General features: G+C 38.4%; 1 protein-coding gene across 2 annotated transcripts in view; it reads left to right on the top strand.

Moving 5' to 3' along the window:
* The first annotated feature begins 854 nt into the window (after positions 1-854).
* Positions 855-24,045, top strand: part of TMEM272 (transmembrane protein 272) — a 53,846-nt gene continuing 30,655 nt past the window's right edge. Inside the window, exons 1-2 of one of the 2 annotated variants that reach the window (XM_043997287.1) lie at positions 855-903; positions 17,962-18,044. In XM_043997287.1, coding sequence (XP_043853222.1) covers positions 17,987-18,044 — 58 coding nt within the window. In that variant the 5' untranslated portion in view covers positions 855-903; positions 17,962-17,986. Of the gene's footprint in view, positions 904-16,705; positions 16,785-17,961; positions 18,045-24,045 lie in introns of those variants that run through there. The other variant, XM_043997286.1, reaches the window with a different exon arrangement.

The raw sequence follows: 24,045 nt of genomic DNA, 5'->3' as shown, positions 1-24,045 counted from the left end.
CTGGGACTTTGTCATCAGGGGAAAAAAATAATCTGGTGGCAGGCAAAATATTATTTGGGAGACAATAGCTGTCCTAACCTTCAGAAAATGTTATTTTCAATATTTTTTCCAATGAGTGCGTTTGGGGGCGACTAGGTGGCGCAGTGGATAAAGCACTGACCCTGGATTCAGGGGTACCTGAGTTCAAATCCGGCCTCAGACACTTGACACTTACTAGCTGTGTGACCCTGGGCAAGTCACTTAACCCCCATTGCCCTGAAAAAAAAATGTGGAAGGAGTATGTTCTACAAGCTTATAATGTCCATGAAGGGGAAACTGTCATGATGATCTCAAGAGTACCAGGCCTGGGGGCAGCTAGGTGGCGCAGTGGATAGAGCACTGGCCCTGGATTCAGGAGGACCTGAGTTCAAATCCGGCCTCAGACACTTACTAAAACAAAAAACAAAAAAAAGAGTACCGGGCCTAATCTCATAACAGTGAGGTACAGGAGGAAAAGTCCTGGACCTGGAATCAGATTCTTGTCCTGCTTCCTCCACTTGCTAGCACCATGGCCTTAATTAAATCAGTTAACATTTTTGAGTCTCAGTAGATTTTTTTCTAATCTCTTCATGGTCAAAATTATATATTTTAACCTTGAAAATGAAGGTCAGAACACATGCTCTATGTATTTTAAAAGATTATTGGGAAGAATGAATGATAATGGAATAAAAATCACTTTTATAACTGGCAAATTATTATTTGTTATTTAATGATTATTTATTATCATGTTATTGTCATGACCCAGGGATCACTGATATAAAGTGGAAAGGGATCTAAGAGATCACAAAGTCCATTTCTTTTCATTTTACAGAGTTCTCTCTGAGGCCCAGAAAAATCAGGCAACTGATTTGTCCTTTGCCCAAGGTAAGCCAAAGTCTTAACATAGGTCCTCTGAACCCAAATCTAGCATTGTCTTTACCACATTGCAATTCCGAAACAAGAATTTAGTGAGCCCCCAGTATATGCTGGGCACTGTAATGAAATTGAATTAGGGTAAGCAGAATGGTTGCCCTGAAGTTTGAAGATCTGGTTTCTAATTCTACCGAATAAGCTAGTCACATTAAACTCTCTTTGCCTTAGTTATAAAATAGAAATAACACCTGTAGTGCTTTACCTCAGCAGGGTAAGGTACAAATGTGTGTGGAGTACTTAGAACTCTTTCAAGAGCTACTAAATGTTAGTTTTGTAACATAGGAACCTAGGTCTAGAGATGGAAGGGCCCCATCTTTTCCAAGCTTCTCGTATAGGTGAAGAAACTGAGGCTCAGAGTTTTTCTGTGGTCATACAAACCCTAAGCATCAGACGTGAGATTTGAGCCCAAATTTATTCTGACTTCAAATTTAGCCTTCTATCCGCTATACTACAAGTTAAATATTCTTTTAGAAAAATGACAGAGTCAGCTTTCAAGAGAAACAAAACAAAATTCCACAAACTGAATATATCAGTGTTGAAGGGGGTCACAGAATAAAGGTTATTGAAATGGAAGAGAGTGAAATAGAAAGCTTTCCTAGAAAAGCTTGGGGATATTTTTTTTCCTCTAGGAAAGCCTGTTCTACTTAGAATTTCAGGATTAAACAACGACAGTATTCTCTATTGAGTACTGCACAGGAAGCCATTTGGAAGCTCCTTGGTGTCTACATCTGCAAAATGAGGGGGTTGGACTAGGTGAACTCTCTAAGGGCTCTTCTGGTTCTGGTCAGTGGGTGTTGGTAGAACAACTGGTCCTTAATAGGAAATCTCCTAATTAGCTCCATTAATGTGTTTTTTAATAAGTTAAGGCCCCCAAGTGCCTTCAAAACTGATACTTTTGATCTCACATCTCATTAGGATGTAAAATAGCAATAAAGAGCAAGCAAAGCAGTCCCGTAGCTGCTAAATATTGTGTTTATTCATGTATTCTCATTCTTTATTCTGTTCAAACAAAATTTTGAGGAGGAAATAAAATACCTCCTTCACCCCACCCTCCCTAGATTGCTACTGGAAGCATGCTGCTGCTGACACAGTGCTAGATTTGAATGAATTTTATGGTTTTCTCAGACCAGACTAGCAGAGAAGTGCATGTGTGCCCTTTGCATATGCATGAAAAAAAATGGTCTTGCCATTTTATGTAGAAACATATATGGACATATATGTATTATATCTATCTATATGTGGACATTATGTATATGTATTATGTAGAAAAAATCTATTATGTGAACATAATACACAAATACATTGATATGTGAATATGTACAGGTTATCCCTTCTACGTCATAGGTTTTGATATATAAATTTCAGCATAAGAAATTAAATGGGGCTTTTGGGGGAGTTTTGAGGAAGCCATATATGACTAGCAGACAACACAGAAAAAAATTAGAAATTCAGAAATACATAAAATATTTTATCTTTTAATTCCATAAATAAATTTCTTTTTTAAAGTTAAAATAAGGAAACCATCACCACCATCATCAATCATTATCATCGCTAGAGTTTGCACATGCCTAAAACCCACGCCTAAAACACATGCCTAAAACCCACACCTAAAATGCACATGCCTAAAGCACACACCACAAACGCACAGCTAAAATGCACACCTAAAACACATACCTAAAATACATGCCTAAAACACATGTCTAAAATGCACACCTAAAGCACTTGCCTACAACACACGCCACATTTTTGTATATATTAAGTCAAGATGGCATGCATTTAGGCATGTGTTTAAAGTGTGTGTTTTAGGCATGTGTTTTTGGCATGTGTTTTAGGCATGTGGAAGGTAGTCATTTCCCACAAAGAAATACATGAAAACCCAGTCAATGGTACTCCTTTCAAAATCAAAAGTAAATGGAAGTACCTAAAATACACACCTAAAACACATGCCTAAAATGCAATCCTAAAACACATGCCACATTTTTGTATATATTAAACAGTCAAGATGACAAATGTGGAAGGAAGTAATTTCCCTCAAAGAAACACATGAAAACCCAGTCAATGATGCTCTTCTCAAAATCAAAAGTAAATGGAAGTGCCTAAAATACACACCTAAAACACGTGCCTAAAACACACGCCTTAAACGCATGCCTTAAACACATGCCTAAAACACATGCCTAAAATACACACTTTAAACACATGCCTTAAATGCATGCTTTAAACGCATGCTTTAAACACATGCCTAAAACACATGCCTTAAACACATGCCTAAAACACACACTTTAAACATATGCCTTAAACACACACTTTAAACACATGCCTAAAACGCATGCTTTAAACACATGCCTAAAACACATGCCAAAAACACATGCCTAAAACACACACTTTAAACACATGCCTAAATGCATGCCTTAAACACATGCCTAAAACACTTGCCAAAAACACATGCCTTAAACACACGCCTTAAACACACATCAACTATGTTTTAAGCTCAATCCCAGAGCTCCAAATATGCATTTCCACCTATGCTGGAGCATAAGCATATAGATTCTATAGATCTGTATTTTTAAGGGGTATTGGGAAAATAACTCTAACCTTCCAAATTAGCTCTATTAAAATGATGACTTTTATATAAAGTGATTTCAGAACTGATATTCATAGTTCACAAAGCAGCAACAAAGCAACAACAAAAAATTACATGGTTGTTAAATATTATATTATAAATATATTAATATTATTAAGTAATCAATTAATATTAATATAAAATTTCATTGATGTTAAATATATTCTATTCTATTCTATTCATTATTCCTTCTATTTGAAGATCAAATGAAAAATCCATACCTCCACCTGGATATTCTGTTGACTAATAATAATAATAATTAACATGCTCCAAACGGAATTGTTCCATCTCCTCAAAAGTTGTCTCTCTCCTTCATCTATAGTCCCATCTCTTACACTCAAAACCTTGGAGTTACCCTTTAGGGATAACCAATAGTCCAATAACCAATAACCAATAGTCCTATCTGTTTTACAACTTCAATATGTCTAACATTTAAACTTATTAGTGTGCTGCAATAGAAAAGATACTGGATTTTAGATCAGAGGACTTGGGTTTGAATCACAGGTTTGCCACTTGATATTTATCACCTCACCTCTCCTCTCTAGGGTTCAGTTTACTCATCAATGAAATAAGAACATCAGCCTCCAAAATCCCTTGAAGTTCTAAATCTAGGACCCTTGAAGCCCTTCTCTTATTTCTCACTACCACCACTGTAATGAGTGCTTTCATACAGCCTTTTATTGGTCTCTACCTATATTATTTATTCTAACTTTCAGATAGCTGCTAAATTCATCTTGCTAGAACTTAGGTCTTTTCACTTTCTTTATATCACGTATTGCATAAAATAAAAACTCCTTAGTCATACATTTAATATCCTCTTCCCCCCAAAAGTTCTGGCTCCAATCTATCTCTCTAGTGCTCTAGAATGCATTTATTGTCCTTCATAAACTACAAATTAGACAACTCTTTCTAGACATGGTGCTTCTAGCCTCTGTTCATTCACTATTCTACTTTTATGGTTCAGCTCAGGTTATGTTTCCTCCATGAAGATTTCTTGGACCTTCTCACAATGAGAAGATTTTCTACCTCCTCAAATATCCTATAGCCCATTGTCCAGATTTCTCCTCAGCCCTTATCGAATTCTACCTTTATAATTATCAATTATCAATTTACATACATGCGGTGTCTCTAATCCCCATGCTTCTCTCTTTCCCAATAATGCTGTAAAGGCCTCCTTGAAGATAAGGACTATGCCATTTTTCATCTTTGCAGCCCTGGCTCTTAGCATAGTGCCTTATACAAGTGTATAAATGTGAGTTGTGGCTGTCACTCCAACTTCTTTCTCCAGAAAATGGCTCATTTTCTCATTGTTTAAGCACAAATTCCAAGAAATACTATGTCCATTTCCCAAACATATTTTGAAGTTTGAACAAGAAATATAGTTTATTTTCCCATAAAATTTTGAATATTTTGCTTGTGAGTTAAAAAAAAAAAAATCAATTGAAAAGCACGTCTAAGGCTCCCAAGCAAATAACTAAAATCTATCTAGCTATCACCCTAAGTGAGAAAGCCCTTTTGACAGAAAAAAAGACAAATACTAGCTTTTCTTCTTGAGTACAGTCCTGCTTCCAAGCCAGCCACTTAGCCATCATTCAATGGGGGCGTGGGGAAACAAAAACCAAAAAAAAACGTTTGCGGACATGATTTCTGCCATCCTAACTTACTTGTAACAAAGTGCCACTTCCAGGGCAGACATGCTAGCCAAACCGAAGTAACAAGGCACTCTGAGGTAGAGGCAGAAAGCCGTATATCCCAGAAAGGTCAACTTGCTGTCACTTCCATGACTCCGATGGAGAAAGTCCTGGACCCTTAAGGCAAGATTTTTGATAATCACAGTGCCTTATTATATCCCTAATGTCTTTTTCGTCTCCCAGAAATGTTATACTGTTAGGAGCTAGGGGTAGGGACATATCTTCAAGGAGGATTTCCAAAGGGAGTCTGCATGGGAGGTCAAGCTGATAATGTCTCTCTATCCCAAGGGCTTCATGGATGCTAAGTAAGTAAGATTTAAAAAAAGACACAGAAAGACTTAAAAATCAAAACAGGGAAGAATACTGCTGTATGTACCAGTATCATAGTGTTTGTAATATTTGTGTGGTAAAATAATGGAATTTGGCAGATGCCTAGGGGTCCCACCTGAATGAACCCAGTACTGTTTGGGAAACCAACTAGGGATGATTGGATATGGGCCACACCTGTACTGTCCTGAGTGACTATGCTGTTGATGTCAGCCGAGAACCAGTCTCCAATCCAGCTTGGGGGAGGGAGAATAAAAGTAGAAAAAAGGAATGCTCACTGAGGAGAGCTTTTCCTGTCAGCACTGGCTGCACAGCGGTTTCCTATTGAAGCTATGGACCCCAGGTGGTGAGTTAATAAAACGAGTCTGACTCTTTGAAATTAGCTGAGCTGGAAGCAAGTTTGGGGATTGTATAGGATTTTGTTAGAGTTAGGGGGATTATCCATTTTTCTTTTTCTCTATTCCCTTGTCCTTGATTTTATTGATTTCATCTTTGCTGTGTATTTTATTCTCATTAATAAAACCTTATTTGTTTGTGGAAAAGAGGCTGTTAAGCTCCTTTCTTATTGGCCTGGGAGAAATAACTAAAAAGGACAGTTTGGAGGGGAGGGAGCTTTGAACCTAGAGGTGCTCTCCCCATATTAAATTTGGCCCCTACGTTTGTAATATTAGTTTTATTCATTAAAGAAACAAGTTTCTCAATTAATAAGATGGGGAATTTTGAGAAAATAATTATTAATAATGGATTTCTTGGGGGGGAACCAGAGATCAGTTTCTCAGTCCTTTCTCTACCCACCTCATCCCCCACTCCAGAAAGTACAGTTCTCCTTGATCTGGGAGAAACCTGAGGGAACAAAATAAATGGAGATAGATTCTGTTGTCTAGCTCAGTGAAGAACTCATCAGTCCTTAAACCACATCGAGATAATGGATTTTGCCTTGAACAACTTCAGTGAGAGTCTTTTTCATTCTTTTCCCTGATGTCACCTGTAGCGTCCATTTTAATGTCGACCACCTTCGAGTCATGTCAACCAATGGAATTGAATGATGCTAACCAATTAGTTTTGATCAATGTATAATGACCTGTCTCTATTAAAAGAGGATAAAAACCCTTGTAATTGACTCTTTCAAAGATGCCAAGCCTCACCTGGCCCTCACAGGTCTTTGATCTGAGGCCTCCTTGAATATACCACTAGAGTTTTTTGGGGTCTTCTGGGTCTTCTGGGTCTTCTGGGTCTTATAGGTCTTCTGAACTCTCTTGGGTCTCCTTGAGATCACATGTTGTCTCTCTGGGACTTAGCATGGATTTGGGGGGCTTTTCTTCTCCTTACGCTAACTGGCATGCTGAAGCTTGCCTGCCTCCTTTACCACATGGCCTGAGATCATGAAAAGTTAGGTCCCTAACACATGGTCAATCCTTTACTGGTGTATAATATTTTTTTCTTTTCTTTTTTGCAGGGCAATAGGGGTTAAGTGACTTGCTCAGGGTCACACAGCTAGTAAGTGTCAAGTGTCTGAGGCCGGATTTGAACTCAGATACTCCTGAATCCAGGGCTGGTGCTTTATCCACTGTACCACCTAGCTGCCCCTTCTGGTGTATAATATTAATAAATAATAATACACTTACTCAAAACTGGTGTCTATAGCAAATAGAAATTAATTTAAAAAAACACAGGACTGTGGAACCTGAAGATTTCACTTTCCCAGACCCTGAGGTCCTAGCACTTATTATCCCAGTCCATTCACCTTTCCAAAATGATGAACTCTATATAACCCTTAAGTTTGGAGAAACTTATTATAACTATATCTTAAACTGTAAACTTATTTTAACTCAAGATCAATCCTAGTCAGAAAACCTGATTGTGGATGTACTTCTCTTGGATAATTAACTGTAGTTGAAGTTTCAGAAAAACCTCAGATTATCTCTAAGCTGCGGTACCTATGGGCCCACTTACAGTGGAACATTAATTTTCTTCTTATGCCTATCTCTCCTGCAAATTTACTGTAAACTTCAGGTAACCATATTATGTTCTCATGATGGTACAATGTCCCTACAATTGCCAGAGGATGTCCTTGACCAGTTACCACTCAAATCCAGACACTCGGGAAGCAGTAGGATATACATTTGAAATCCCTTCTGAGTGGATAAAGCACCGACCCTGGATTAAGGAGTACCTGAGTTCAAATCCGGCCTCAGACACTTGACACTTACTAGCTCTGTGACCCTGGGCAAGTCATTTAACCCCCATTTCCCTGCAAAAAAAACAAAAACAAAAAAAACAAACAAAAAAATTCTCTAAATCCCTTCTGATATTTCGGCTTCCCTTTGGGCTTCTTCATCTTCTGATGTGGGACTCCTTAAATCTGCTGTCTCTGTTACCATTATGACCTACAAAAAGACAGACACAATCTTCCAACTTGAGATAATTTAGAAGACTTCGGGCAAGGTCCATCTCACTTGTGTGTGAGAATCAGAGCACCACCATCTGCTGAGAAAGACATCCTGAAAAGAAAACATATGACTTAGTATCCGGAAGTGACCTCTGAGGATTTTGAAGGTCAGATTGGCGTCCAGAAGTTACTGTCTGTCGTGTCAATCAGTGCTACCAGCCAATTTGCTTAGAGGTGTGTGTGAGGACAGCCTTGTTTCCTGTTTCACAGGGGGCTTCTGGGAGAAATGGTGGAAGAGCATGGTCTCTTTTTTCATTTAACCAGCTGTTGGCAGCAGGAGCAGGGAGAATAGGGAAAGTAGACAGATCTCTTTCTTGCTATACGTGTTCCTTTTACTAACCCCTAATATATTTTAATAAATACTTAATGCCCAAAGATTGGTGCTATACATTTCTAATTTAAGGTGACACTCATTAGATTTTTAGATATCACAGTTAGATTTTTAGGCTTTACATTTGGCGACCACACAGGAGAATGCTGAACCCTTTGATCTTCTGATCTTCCAGTTGGGTAAGGAATATTCCCCTATTTCCACATGTGCCTGTCCCTTTAAATTGGGTTTCTCTTACCAGCTAACTACCTAAGTACCCTTTTTTTCTAATTTTAGCCTCCTATTTCCAATGGATCAAAAAAGCCTCCTGAGTTTTAGTCTCCTGAGCTTCTTTTCCTGGTTGTTCACCCAGGCCAGAATTGAACTCTTGTAACACTTGGTCCTTATGAATTCTAATGATCTATTCCTCTTTTTATTTTTATTCTTTTCTTTGTGTAATTTTTAGTAATTTAGTAATTTTTGAATTACTAAAAGGGGATAAAGATAGAGAGATAGATGAACAGAACAAAATACACATGGAAGAATAAGACAATGAAATTCAAACTGGCTTAAAAAAAAACAATCAAAAGAATGAAAATCTCTATGAAAATCAACTCATACTATTAATATTAAGTATCCTTTCTAGGGATTTTGGTATTGTTAGTCCCCCTGGCATTGTTAGTCCCCTTTTTGTAGTTCAAAAATTTCCTCAGTATAACAGAAAGAAAAGTAAAAATTAAAATAGGAATAGAATATTCAAATTCAAACAGACCAAGTGTAAATATGATCTCAACCTCCACTTTTGTGAATAGCTAGACTAAAGTACTTAATAGGTTGAGGAGATCCATTTGAAAATTTAAAGGGAAATAGGAGAAAATTTCTTACCCAACATGAAGATCAGAAGAGGGGTTCAGCACTCTGCTTCATATGACATTTAAAATCTAATGTGGGGGGCAGCTAGATGGCGCAGTGGTTAAAGCGCTGGCCCTAGATTCAGGAGTACCTGAGTTCCAATCCAGCCTCAGACGCTTAACACTTACTAGCTGTGTGACCCTGGGCAAGTCACTTAACCCCCATTGCCCCGTTAAAAAAAAAAATCTAATGTGTAGGGGCAGCTAGGTGGCTCAGTGGATAGAGCACCGGCCCTGGAGTCAGGAGGACCTGAGTTCAAATCCAGTCTCAGACACTTAACACTTACTAGCTGTGCGACCCTGGGCAAGTCACTTAACCCCAATTGCCTCACCAAAAAAAACCAAAAACATATCTCTCTCTCTCTTTCTCTCTCGGACTCTCGTGGAGAATGGAGCAGGAGAACTGTAGCTCCCCAAGATAGATAGATGAATCTTCTCTCTCTCCTCACCAAATTCTTATTCTCCTTAATAAATGCTTAAAAGTTTAAACTCTTGCTAAAGCTTATAATTTATTGGTGACCACTCATCAGATATTTTAGACAGACTAGCTAGAATTTTAGCCCTTACATATGTGATAAATATGATGCTGATAACCAAACCAGGAAAAGATTAAACAGTATTGTATATTGACCAGTATTACTAATATTCATTTGTGATATTCATTAATATAAAATATAATAAATAAAATATTACCAAATACATCAAAGAAGGATATTACACAATTAATAATTAATCCATCAAGTTGGATTTATGCTAGCTGACTATGAAACAAGATAATAAAGTAAGGATTTGGGTATCATAACTATAAAGGACCTGTGAAAGAAAATGTACCATGTAATGTAACCTGTCACATATACCATGTAAATATCAAATCGCCTTTCTAGGCAATATTATCAATAAGCTCAGATAAAATAGAATACTCATTTATGTTTTTTTTATACTTTTTTTTTTTGGTGGGGCAATGGGGGTTAAGTGACTTGCCCAGGGTCACACAGCTAGTAAGTGTCAAGTGTCTGAGGCTGGATTTGAACTCAGGTCCTCCTGAATCCAGGGCCAGTGCTTTATCCACTGCTCCACCTAGCCGCCCCCTCATCATTTATGTTTTTAAGACAAGAAAAAAAGAAAGTAAGGATTTGGGACCTGAGAAGGAAAATGTACTGTGTGCTGTGTACTGTGTACTGTGTACCGTGTACCATATACCATGTACCGTAACATGTACTGTGTAACATACTGTTCAATGTGTAACATGTAAAGTGTACCGTGTAATGTACTGTGTACCATGTAACACACCGTGTAATGTGCCTTTCCAGGGGATATTATCAATTAGATAATATCAATAAGGTCAGATAAAATAAAATACTCATTTTAAGAAAGCTAAGACAAGAAAAAAAGAAAGGATTTGGTTATCATAAATAAAAAGGACAAGGAAGGAAAATGTACCATGAACCATGTAACATACCATGTATTATGTACCATGTCATGTAACATGTAATACAATGCATACTGTGTAACATACTATGTACTGTGTACCATGTAACATATTGTGTGCCATGTACCATGTACCGTTCCATGTAATGTGCATTTCCGGGTGATATTATCAATTATATAATATTAATAAGCTCAGATAAAATAAAATACTCATTTATGTTTTTAAGAAATCTAAGACAAGAAAAAAAGAAAGGATTTGGGTTATCATAAATACAAAGGACCTGAGAAGGAAAATATACCATGTACCATGTACATGCAATGTGCCATGCACTGTGTGCTGTACCATCTACCATGTACACAGTAGACATTTTGAAGTTTTTCATACATGCTTGATATGTCCTAATAGCAATTAGTGTTTCAGAATGCCTGAAGCTTCCTTTTGAAATTTGTATTTACGCCTTCAGTAAAATCTAGGATATTAAAAAAATTTGTTTTTCTTTTAGATCCCTTGAGGATCATGCATAATAAAATTTTTTTAATGGCGCGCGTGCACATACACACACACACACACACACACACACTTTTAGAGGTATCATGATGAAGTGGCTAGAAACCTGGTCTGAGTCAAGAAAGATTGATCTCAGTCTTGTGCTCAGAGTAAGCTACAGGTGATTCTGACTGATGCTACAACAGGTACAATTTGCATTGTTAAAATGGAAAGTCTTCACCCAGGAACCCTCTATACCCTATGAAACTAGAGAGAGATACACAAACACAGGCTAATACCAAGTCACTATAATAATAATAAACATTTATTAATTATTATTAATTTATTATTAATTTATTCATGTTCCAGGCATTGTGTTAAGTGCTGGGGATACCAGCTCAATGGAGGGGAGGGAAATACAGGCTGGGCCAAAAGTCATGATTTAATAACTCCTTTATTTTTTGTTTTGTATTTACAATGCCAAAGCATCATATATGGTATGTGTAAGAAATGGACTCATGCTACGTGTGATCTTGTAAAGGGCAAAAAATAAAGAAAAAAAGAATTTTCAAAAAGATATTAAAACATGGTGACTTTTGGCCCACCCTTTACTTCTGTCCACTTCACATCACCATTGCTGAGGTGAAGTCAAAGACTTCAGAGATTTTAATTTTGTACTCCTGTCTGGGGATGGGAGGTGGCAGGGGGGAGGTGAGGTAGCTACTTTTCTCTTAAGAAATTTTGGAAAAGGAGAAAAATCAGGCCATGGAATTTTCTAGCACAATTTATGAAGATTGTCTTGTAAGGTGCCTCAATCTGCATCGGTTGGAGGAGAGCTCCCACCAGTGAAGGCATGGCTCTCTGAGTTCATAAAAAAGCATAAAGCATTCGATTGATTAACTCTGATTGTCTTGACTATCATCATGAACAACAAAAACAACAACAATCAATCAATCAATAAAATATAAGCTCCTTGAAGGCAAGAGTTATTTTGTGTCTACCTGAATACCCCTGGCATCAAACAAGGTGCCTAGCTGGCAATTAGGTACTTAGTAAATGCTGTCATTGAATGAATGAATATTATCTCACACTGAGGTTCCAGATGGGGGTGAAGTAGGTGGAGGGATTTGGCAAAGGCAAAGTAAAATCCTGTTTGGCATTGTTTTAGGTAGGTGGCAGGGTGAAAGGTGCTCTCTGTGTGAGAAATTAGGTTCTAAATCTTTGTCCTCCAGGACTCCCTGTGTGTGCACCAGTCAAATACACACACCCAAAGTACAAACTAATTGTAGTGTTACTGGCACAGCTAGTGCCAGCAAGTCCTAGCACACCTTTTAATAACTTAGGTTGTAGAAATGATAGAAATAATATGAAAGCAGTGCTTGAAAGCAAATTTGATGAAAGTTTCAGGAATGTAGTAGTATCTTTAGAACTGAGTGAAGTACTTGGCACAAGCTAAGTGATTAGCAAAAAAGTCTTTTCATTCATTGGTGAGTTTGAACAATTTTTTTTTTAGTGAGGCAATTGGGGTTAAGTGACTTGCCCAGGGTCACACAGCTAGTCAGTGTTAAGTGTCTGAGGCCAAATTTGAACTCAGGTACTCCTGACTCCAGGGCCGGTGCTCTATCCACTACGCTACCTAGCTGCCCCTCACTTTTTTTTTTTTTTTGACTTTGAACAATTTGTATAGTACAATGTTATCCCAGGGGCAAAGAGAAAATGGTTACCACTGAGAAAAGAACTAACTATCCCATATGAGGCAGAGTGGAAGTTTGCATCTGATGTGAAAATAATATTCCATTTTTCTTTTAAAATCTGCCTCAGTTTTCACATCTGTAAAAAGAGCTGGAGAAGGAAATAAAAAACCACTCCAGTATCTTAGCCAAGAAAACCCCAATGGGAAGAGAAAAGTCGTTTTGATAAGACCCAGGCCCTGTAGCCTCATGGAATTTAGTCTAGGGGCAGAATAAGACATCAATGCAGATAGATATAATGCAAAATATTATATGACAAGTGACTTGGAGAGTTTAAGAGCAAAATATATTGGGAAATCTAAAAAGAAAGGTCGATAGATCGGGGGGCAGGAAGGGAAGACAAAGGAAAACTATTTAAAGATCATATCTCAGAGAAAGAACTATAGAGTCTGAATGCAGACCAAAGCAGTCTATATTCACTTTTTTTCATGCTTTTTCCTTTTGTTCTGTTTCTTCTTTCACAATATGACTCATGTGGAAATGTGTTTAACATGATTGCACATGTATGTATAACTTATATCAGATTGCAAAATAAAAATAATGAACAAAATAGGAAGACTGGAATCAATGGCAGGCCTCACCGAAGGAAAAGAAGCAAAAACAAGAAATTGGGAATGCAAATATACTGAAGTGAAGGACAATCTTGAGGAGGGGAGAGAAGAGGAAGGGAGGGAGATAAATTTGGAACTCAAAATCTTATAAAAAATGAATGTTGAAAACTATCTTCACATGTAATTAGAAAAAAATAAAATACTATTTACAAAAAAAAAAAAAAAGAAGATGGTATTTAAATTTGGGCTTTAAGGAATGAGCCGGAAATTAACACTTGGAGAGGGAGAAGGAGGACATTCCAAGCCAAGGGAATAGCCTTAGACGAGGTAGAGGGTGCTTGTCTGGGGTGTCCTTTTTTCCTACATCTAAAAGAATCATTAAAGAAAGCCAGAAGTGAATCGGCCTATTCCAAAGCCCAAACAAAGTAATTTCCCACTGACCCAAAGCCCCGAGAGAAAGGACTACATTCCCCTCATTCTTTTAGCCAAAGGAGATTTTCTGTGGGACTCCAGAGGATTTTTCAGACAACCTTTCTGTTCTTAAAAGCTTTGCTTAGAAGGCAGTAATCCACCTCATTAAGTATATACAAGGATAATCAAACTCGAAGTCTCACAATGGCCACCTATGTCTCCGGGCTGGCTTCCTTCTTTTCAAACAAACCACTGGCACCTGCTAACCTCATTACTGCACCCCAGAGGTCTGACTCCTCTTATACTTTGACCAGTGGGAAACCAATGAATTGTTGTTGTTCGGTCATTCTTCAGTCCTGTCTGACTCTTCATGACCCCATTTGGGGTTTTCTTGGCAAAGACACTGGAATGATTTGCCATTTCCTCCTTCAGCTCATTTAACAGACAAGGAAACTGAGGCCAGCAGAGTTAAGTGAATTGCCCAGGGTCACACAGCCAGTAAGTGTCTGAGGCCAGATTTGAACTCAGGAAGAGGAGTCTTCCTGGCTCCAGGGCCAACACTCTAGCCCCTGCCCCACCTAGCTGCCAAAGCACTTATTAAACACTTAATATTCTCATATGAGAATAATATATCCTTCGTTGATTCAGCATCATTCAGAAAAATGTATTTTTCTAGGTAAATTCAGTTGACCCTTTTAAGTACCCCTGCTTTTGTGGTTTTTTTCAAACCATTTAGTATAGAAATCTTTAGGGGCAGCTAGATGGCACAGTGGAGAGAGTGTCAGTCCTGGAATCAGGACAACCTGAGTTCAAATCCTAGCCTCAGATACTTACTAGCTATGTGACCTTGAGCAAAGTCACTTCACCCTGTTTGCCTCAGTTTCCTCATCAGTAAAATGAGCTGGAGAAGAAAATGGCAAACCACTCCACTATCTTTGCCAAGAAAACCCCAAGTGGGGTCATGGAGAGTCAGGCATGACTAAAATGACTCAACAACAATGTAGAAATCTTTATTAGATCCCTTACAAATTTCTCTGCCTGCTTAAACAGAGGCCTGAAAGGACTGTTTGAACCTACACCAAATAGATGCTTTCCCCCTTATATTTCAGTTTTCCTGTTTCCTTCTCGGTGGCTAAGCTGTCAGATGTCACTGCTCAATATGGAGCCCTTGTGGTCTTTTTCTTCCTCTTCTAGTCTTCCTTGAGTTAGGGAGCAGAGTATGCTGGGAGTCAAAAGAACTGGGTTTAAGGTTTTACTTTGACACTTATTAGTCGTGTAACCTCATGAGCAGTTTACTTGTCTTTCTGGGCCTCTATCTCCACATTTTAAAAATGGGGTTAATGATATTTATACCTACTTCAAAAGGTTATTTTTAAAGAAAGCAATATATAAATATTCAAGTGCTATGTGAATGTGAACTATTAATAAATTAGTTGTCAGGTTTGTTGAAATTGAATGAATGTGAACCTGGACAGGCTCAGAGAGATAGAGATGGATAGAAGGGTCTGGTGTACTATGGTCCAATGGGGTCACAAAGAGTTGGAAACAACTGAACAACAACAACAACTTGTTGAAGTTGTGTGTAAAGTAAGACCCCAAAAAGCTATGAGTGGAATTAAAGGATTCTCCTGGTAACATTTGTGTGCTTTATACCATCTAAGGTTTTCATGGATTCCCTAGAAAATTCTCTCCCTTTCTCTCGGGTCCTTATCAAGCTATGCTCTAGGGAGTCAAGGTTTCCAAAAATATGACTGGTCACCGAACAAAGACATTCCTTTAACAATGATGAGGACAGTAATAATTACATTATTATTATTATTATTATATAAAGTACATTATTATTAATATGTTCCCCCACTCCTAGTTTCCTCCTTCAAGGTACAACAAAAGTACCACCTCCTCCCTGAAGTCTTCTTTGATCTTCTCAATCAGCAGCAGCTTCTCCTTCTTCAGAACTCTCATAGATAGCACTCTGGATGCCGGTGTACCTATATCATTCTCATTTGTACATAGATATTTATATACATATCTTCTCTCCCCTTCAGTTGTTCAGTCATATCTGACTCTTCATGACCCCATGAACCATACTGTCCATGGGGTTTTCCTTACCTTCTCTTCTAGAATATACACTCCTTGAAGTCAGGGATTTTATTTAATTTAAATTGGCTGTGCCAGGAATCCAATCTAGAACCTTATAGATAGCAAGTCTGACACAAATATATTGTCAAATTGAATGAAATCTTGGGCTTATAACATGTCCCTCATAAGTGGAGTTCTTTTTTCCATCTGGACGTATGATTTCATAAATGTGGGGGAATTTTTGGTGTATAAATTCCTGCCATCAATCCAGATGAGTGACTCCTCAGTAATTTATAGTTTTAGGGATTTGCCTGGGGGCATTGAAAGGTTAAGTGATTTATCCAAGGTCTTACAAGCTTGTCAGAGACAAGACTTGAACCTACATCTTTCTGACTCCAAGCAAGCTTTCTATTTCCTATGCTGCACTGCTTCTCATAGATGGACTTTCTGAGGATGTGTGAGTTTCTTCCTCTATTGTCCCTTCTCCTTTTATTCATGTCCCTCATTGCACAGAGGAGTTGATCTTACTTTGGCAACTAAGTAAGTGACTCGGTGCTCATCAATCTTCTATCATTGACTCATTGAAATAAATGAAATTCTTTTTTTTTTAAAGTAGATAATCACCTTTTCAAATCCAGACATAGACAAAAAAATCCACAAGCCAGTAGATGATGGGAGGTGAGGACCCCGTGTGCTATCACTGACACACACAGACCTTATGTCCCACCTCCAGATCTACCCCGGGGCCAGCAGCTCCTACCAGGACTTCTTGATTGTGAGTTATCAGAGTGAAAGATCAGAGAAAGAAATTCTTGCTGGTGAGTGACTTTAATCCTGTTTGCAGTGACAAGCTGAAGGTGATTCTTGTTCTGTTATATATGTACAATCACATTAAACATATTTCTGTGTTAGTCATGTTGTGAAAGAAGGCAGTGGAGTGAGTCAGAGATGAACAGATTGGTTCCAATCATTGCACTCCATCTTTTTTTCCCCAGTTGTTCACATTTGTTTCTCTATCCAGGTATGCCCTACCCAGCAGCACCTAAGGGAAAACTATTTTATTGTAAGTGTCCTTAGATGCTCCAATTTAGGAATTTTTAAAATTTCTCCAATAAGTTAGGCAACATGGTGCCTAACCATACTTCGGTATAGCACAAAACTGATTCTAAAATAATGAAAAAACGCAATTTTAGGCTGAATTAGGGGAGGCATAGCATCTAGGAATGAGGGAGTGATGGTCCTGCTACAGTATTGTGTTTAGTTTTGGGTGCCCCACTTTGGGGAGAGCATTAATAAGCTAGAGAAGAGAGTGCTCCTCTAGCACCAAGGTGGGGAAGAAAAGGATTTAGAGTTCGTGCCAGAGGAAGATCGATATAGTCCCTAGGAGGTAAAAGAAGGGTTCATATTTCTCCTGGTTAATCAATGGAAAGATTGAGAGAGGCAAGAGAAGTGAAAGTATTTTTCCAGATTTACCCAAGTCCACCATGGAGCACGGTCTGGGACCGGATTCTCGGTCCCCCAGCCCATTCCCAGCCTTGCTTATATTTCTCCTTATGACAGTATAAGTCACATGGGCAGCTAGGGGGTGCAGTAGAGAGGGTGTTGGACCTGGAGGAAGGAAGACCCATCTTCCTGAGTTCATGGCTGACTCTCCATGACCCCATTTGCCAAGAAAACCCCAAATGGGGTCACAAAGAGTTGGACATGACTGAAACAACTGAAGAACAACTAGTCGTATAGTAAGTGACTGTCAAAGTGAAGGACTCCTAAGATATGAATTACAGGATCACCATCAGTCTACTCTGCTGCTTTCAGATACATGCATGTACACACATGTATATAGGCATATGCATATACACATGTGTACATACGTGTATATGTTGTACATACACACGTACATACAGAAACAGAAATAGATATGTGTTAGAGGTGTTAATTAGTTCACAGAAAATATTCTCCTGGTTATTTTAATGGATTTTTTTTTTCAATCCTTAGGTCTTACTTTAAAGAACAGTTAACAATGCCTGGTGGTTTGGAGAAGGCGTGTCATCAGTGCATATCTAAGATTGCAAGTAATGGTAAGTTGCTAATCTAGGGACAGTGCTTATTTTCCAGGAAAGAAGAATGGGTTTAGAGTTGACATTGAGGGTCTGAATCCTAAATCAGGGGTTCTTAACCTTGTTTATAGCATAGAACCCTTTGGCAATCTTTTTCTTTTAAAGATCAAATTTCTTTTATTGTCCCAATTTTTTTTTTTAAGTGAGGCAATTGGGGTTAAGTGACTTGCCCAGGGTCACACAGTTAGTAAGTGTCAAGTGTCTGAGGTCGGTTTTGAATTCAGGTTCTCCTGAATCCAGGGATGGTGCTCTATCCACTGCGCCACCTAGCTATCCCTATTGTCCCAAATTTTAATAACTGCCCATATGGAATATGTAATGTACCCATATAAAAGAACAAAGGGCTACTCACTATTCAAAATGATGCAAAATGGACCCATTTTCAGAACAATGTTTTAAGAAAAATAAAATTCAGAGCATTTTTATTTTTTTTTCACTTTTTTATCATAAAAGTATTTTACCATTTTTCAGTTACATGTAAAGATAGTTTTCAACATTTGTTTCCATAAGATTTTTAGTTCCAAATTTTCTTCTCCCTCCCTCCCTTCCTTCCCTCCTCCCCAGACAGAAAGCAATCTGATATAGGTTATATATGTACAATCACATTAAACATATTTCTGTGTTAGTCATGTTGTGAAAGAAGAATCAGAACACAAGGGAAAAACCTCAATAAAGAAAAAAAAACAACCAAAAAGTAGAAACAGTCTGGTTCAATCCACATTCAGAATCCACAGTTCTTTTTTCTGTATATGGAGAACATTTTCCATTATGAGTTCTTTGGAATTGTCTTGGGTCATTGCACTGCTGAGAAGAGTCAAGTCTATCACAGTTGATCATCACACAACATTGCTGTAACTGTGCACAATGTTCTCCTGGCTCCACTAACTTCACTCAGCATCAGTCCACTTAAGTCTTTCCAGATTTTTCTGAAATCTGCCTGTTCATCATTTCCTACAGCACAATAGCATTCTATCACATTCATACACCACAACTTGTTCAGCCATTCCCTCAACTTCCAACTCTTTGCCACCACAAAGAGAGCTGCTACAAATATTTCTGTACATGTGGTTCCTTTTCCCTTTTCTATGATCTCTTTGGATTACAGACCTAGTAGTGGCATTAATGGGTCAAAGGGTATGCACAGTCCCATAGTCCTTTGGGCATAGTTCCAAATTGCTCTCCAGAATGGTTGGATCAGCTCACAACTCCACCAACAATGCTTTAGTGAACATAAACATTCACTTTTGTAAGATTTTGAGTTCAAGATAGTATGGCAGAAATTAGGCATAGACCAACATCTTACACCTTATACTAAAATAAGGTCAAAATGGATACATGATTTAGACATAAGAGGTGATGCCATAGGTAAATTAGGAGAGAAAGGAATAGTGTACCTATCAGATCTTTGGAAAGGAGAACAGTTTTTGACCAAACAAGAGATAGAGTATATTATAAAATGCAAAATGGATGATTTTGATTATATTAAATTAAAAAATTTTTGTACAAACAGAAGCAATGCATCCAAAATTGGAAGGGAGGCAGAAAGCTGGGAAATAATTTTTGAGGCCAGTGCTTCTGATAAAGGCCTCATCTCTAAAATATATAGGGAATTAAATCAAATTTATAAGAATCCAAGTCATTCCCCAATTGAGAAATGGTCAAAGGATATGAACAGGCAGTTTTCTGATGAGAAACCAAAGCTATCTATTCCCATATGAAAAAATGCTCTAAATCTCTAATGATTAGAGAGATGCAAATTAAAACAACTCTGAGGTACCACCTGACACCTATCAGATTGGCTAAAATGACAAAAAAGGAAGATAATAAATGTTGGAGAGGCTGTGGGAAAATTGGAACACTAATGCATTGTTGGTGGAGCTGTGAGCTGATCCAACCATTCTGGAGAGCAATTTGGGATTATGCCCAAAGGGCGATAAAGCTGTGCATACCCTTTGACCCAGCAATCCCACTTTTAGGTCTTTTGCCCAAAGAAATCATGGAAGGGGGAAAGGGACCCACATGTACAAAAATATTTATAGCTGCTCTTTACGTGGTAGCAAGGAATTGGAAGTTGAGGGGGTGCCCATCAATTGGGGAATGGCTGGACAAGTTGTGGTATATGAATACAATGGAATACTATTGTGCTGTAAGAAATGATGAGCAGGAAGAGTTCAGAGAAACCTGGAGGGTCTTACGTGAGCTGATGATGAGTGAGATGAGCAGAACCAGAAGAACATTGTACACAGTATCATCAACATTGAGTGTTGACCTACTGTGATGGACTATATTCTTCTCACCAATGCAATGGTACAGAAGAGTTCCAGGGAACTCATGATAGAAGAGGATCTCCAAATCCAAGAAAAAAAAAGAAAGAACTGTGGAGTATAGATGCTGATTGAACCATATTATTTCTTTTGTTTTGGGTGCTGTTTTTTTTTTTCTATTTTGAGATTTTGCATCACTGCTCTGATTCTTTCTCTTGTAACAGGATTAATGCAAAAATAGGATTAATGTTATTATGTGTATATATATGTGTGTGTATGTATATATATATATCTATATGTATATGTATAGAGATATATAGATATAACCTATATCAGATTACCCGCTGTCTAGGGGAGGGGGGAGGGAGGGGAGGGAGGGAGAAAAATCTGAAATTGTAAAGCATGTATAAACAAAAGTTGAGAACTATCTTTACATGTAACGGAAAAAATAAAAAACCTCATAAATTTCCAAAAAAAAAAATATATATGCTAAGTAAAAAAAAAAAAAGATTTTGAGTTCCAAATGTTTCTCCCACCCTCCCTTCCCTACCCCCTCTTGAAGTCAGCAAGCAATCTGATATAGGCCATACATTATAATCATGTTAAGCATAGTTCAACATTAGCCATGTTGTAAGAGAAGAATCAGAACAAAGGGGAAAAAAAACAAGGTAAGAAGAAACAACAAGAAAAAACAACAAAAGTGAAGATAGTATACTTACATCTGCATTCAGACTCCATAGTTCTTTTTCTGAATGTGGAGAGGATTTGGCATTGTCTTGGATCACTGCATTGCTGAGGTCTATCACAGTTGATTATCACACAACGTTGTTGATACTGTGAACAATGTTCTCTTGGTTCTGCTCACTTCACTCAACATCAATTCATATAAGTCTTTCCAGGTTATTCTGAAATCCATCTGCTTAACGTTTCTTACAGCACAATAGTATTTCATCACATTCTTATACCACAACTTGCTAGCATTCCTCAATTAATGAGCATCCCCTCAATTTCTAATTCTTTTGCCACCACAAAAAGAGCAACTATAACTATTTTTGTACATGATATTTTTATTATTCCAGACGAATTTTGTCATAGTTTTGTCTAACTTTATAAATTATCTTTGGTACTTTGATTGGCAAGGCATTCAATAAGTAAATCAATTTAGGTAGAATTGTCATCTTTATGATATTGACTCAGCATACCCCATGCACAATCCACATTTTTCCAACTGTTTAGATCTGACTTTGTGTGAAAAATGTTTTCCAATTGTGATCATATAGTTCTTGGGCCCGTCCTGGAAGATAGACTTCCAAGCATTCCACACTGTTCACAGTTGTTTGTTTTTGTTTGGTTGGTTGGTTTTTTTATAATTTTTTTTTTTTTTAGTGAGGCAATTGGGGTTAAGTGACTTGCCCAGGGTCACACAGCTAGTAAGTGTGTGTTAAGTGTCTGAGGCCGGATTTGAACTCAGGTACTCCTGGCTCCAGGGCTGGTGCTCTATCCACTGTGCCACCTAGCTGCCCCTTGGTTGGTTTTTTTAATGGAATTTCTCTTTCTCTCTCCTGCCTCTAGGCTTTGATTGTAATATACAAAATGCTGACGACTTAAGTGGATTCACTTTATAACCTGCAACTTTGATAAGTTTTTTCAAGTAGATTTTAGTTGATTCTCTAGGATTCTCTAAGAATAATATGCTATCTGCAAAGAGTGATACCCTTGCTTCCTCATTGCCTATTCTGATTCCTTTAATGTCTTTTTCTTTTCTTATTGGTGTAGCTAACATATACAACATTTAACAATAATGAATAATAGTGTTGGTAATGGGTCAGAGCATTTTTAAAGGAAACTGGTTTTATTGAAATGATAGTTTTATCCTTTAAAGACAAATTTAGGGACTCTAAGTACAAATCTCTGTCCTAGAGTAACTAGTATGGTTCTTGATTGTGGAATCATCACTTGGGGTACCCTCAGCCTATTAAGACAGATGGAAGAGGGGCAGCTAGGTGGCGCAGTGGATAGAGCACTGGCCCTGGAGTCAGGAGTACCTGACTTCGAATCCGGCCTCAGACACTTAACACTTACTAGCTGTGTGACCCTGGGCAAGTCACTTAACCCCAATTGCCTCACTAAAAAAAAAAAAAAAAAGACAGATGGAAGAGTACTATCCTGCTACTGAGGGATTCTATGTCACCCAGGAAGTTAGTGACATGGACACTAGGCTGCTTCAGAAGTAAATCCAATAAATCATCTAGCCTTTCTGAGCCTCAATTTCCTTATCTGTAAAGTGATTCTATTATACTAGATGATCTCTAAGGTTTCTTCCATCTCCTAACTGATTATCCTATGAACATTTGTTAAGTATTTATTCAAAGATCGTATCCTGTAGTGTTAGAGAGTTAACTTGGGAGTGAAGGAGACCTGGATTCAAGTCCTTCCTGGAACATATTAGGCAGATAGGTGACACAGTGGATAGAGAATCCAGCCCTGGAGTCAGGAATACCTGAGTTCAAATCTGGCCTCAGACACTTACTAGCTGTGTGACCCTGGGCAAGTCATTTAGCCCCAGTTGCCTTGAACATCCAGGGCCATCTCCAGTTGTCCTGATATGTGTGTGTGTGTGTGTGTGTGTGTGTGTGTGTGTGTGTGTGTGTGTGTGTGTATCTTGCCACTGGATACAGATGGCTTTGGAGGAGAAAGTGAGGCTGGTGACCTTGCACAGCCTTCCCTCACTTAAATCCAATTCACCGCAAGCTATGGCATCACCTCCTGATGTCACAGTTCTCTTTGAGAATGAAGGACAAACAACAACAACATACATATGTATGATGCAGCCTTCTCCCTCTCCCTTAAAAGCTTTTTGAGAGGAGAGACAGTGCCCAGGTCAGTTCCTTTCCCTCGGCAAGGGCTGTTAAGGAAGGGATTGGGAGCTACTGAGGATTCACACTACTCTCTAACCCTTATTTCTCTATAGGTGGGACTCCTCTGCCTGGCACTGAGATTTTTGTAATTTTGAACAGTGTCAGAAATCCCTTTAAACCCATAAACCATAAACCCGTCCTCTATGTGGGAAATTCAATGAGGAAAGAAACCTAGGAGGAAACAGGCAGCTATTTATGGAAGTCAGCCACAGGTCGTCAGCTAAGGCCCAGTTTGGTGCTTAGATCGCAGGATCTCTCAGTGACTCTCAGCTCAGACTGAGACTGTGGTATGGTTCTTGTGATTGCAATTCAGACCCCCCCCCCCACCCCGCGACTTCCAGTTGCCCATCTCTCTCATTCTCCTTCTGCCAAGCATGAACAGCTGTATCCTATGTGCTTTCCAACCCCCCCCCCCCGGAGGATTTCTTTAATATCTGGGAAGCAATGAAATATTAATAAAGGCATCTGCATGATGTGTGCTCCCTCCTCCAGCCTCTAAGGATGTCTCGATTAAATCTGATAAATGTGCATGGCCATAACTGAATGTTCAGGCAAGGGAAAGATGCATTTGGAAGTTGTCGGTAAGGTGAAGTCCTGAGAAACCTTTCCTGTAGATGGGGAGGGGGGAGGGGACCTATGAATGACAAAGGGTGGCAGAAACCACATCCCACTTGAAATTCTCCCATAGCATCCAATAGCACTTGCAATAAACCTGTAAGGTAGGAGAATGAAGCACCTGGTTATACTGAGCGGGTAAGCACATGGAACCTTTGTATGTTC

This window comes from Dromiciops gliroides, chromosome 3 (genome assembly GCF_019393635.1).
Source record: "Dromiciops gliroides isolate mDroGli1 chromosome 3, mDroGli1.pri, whole genome shotgun sequence".
Classification (NCBI taxonomy): domain Eukaryota; kingdom Metazoa; phylum Chordata; class Mammalia; order Microbiotheria; family Microbiotheriidae; genus Dromiciops; species Dromiciops gliroides.
The sequence above is the reverse complement of the archived record's forward strand: the minus strand, read 5'-3'. Positions and strand labels throughout refer to the sequence as shown.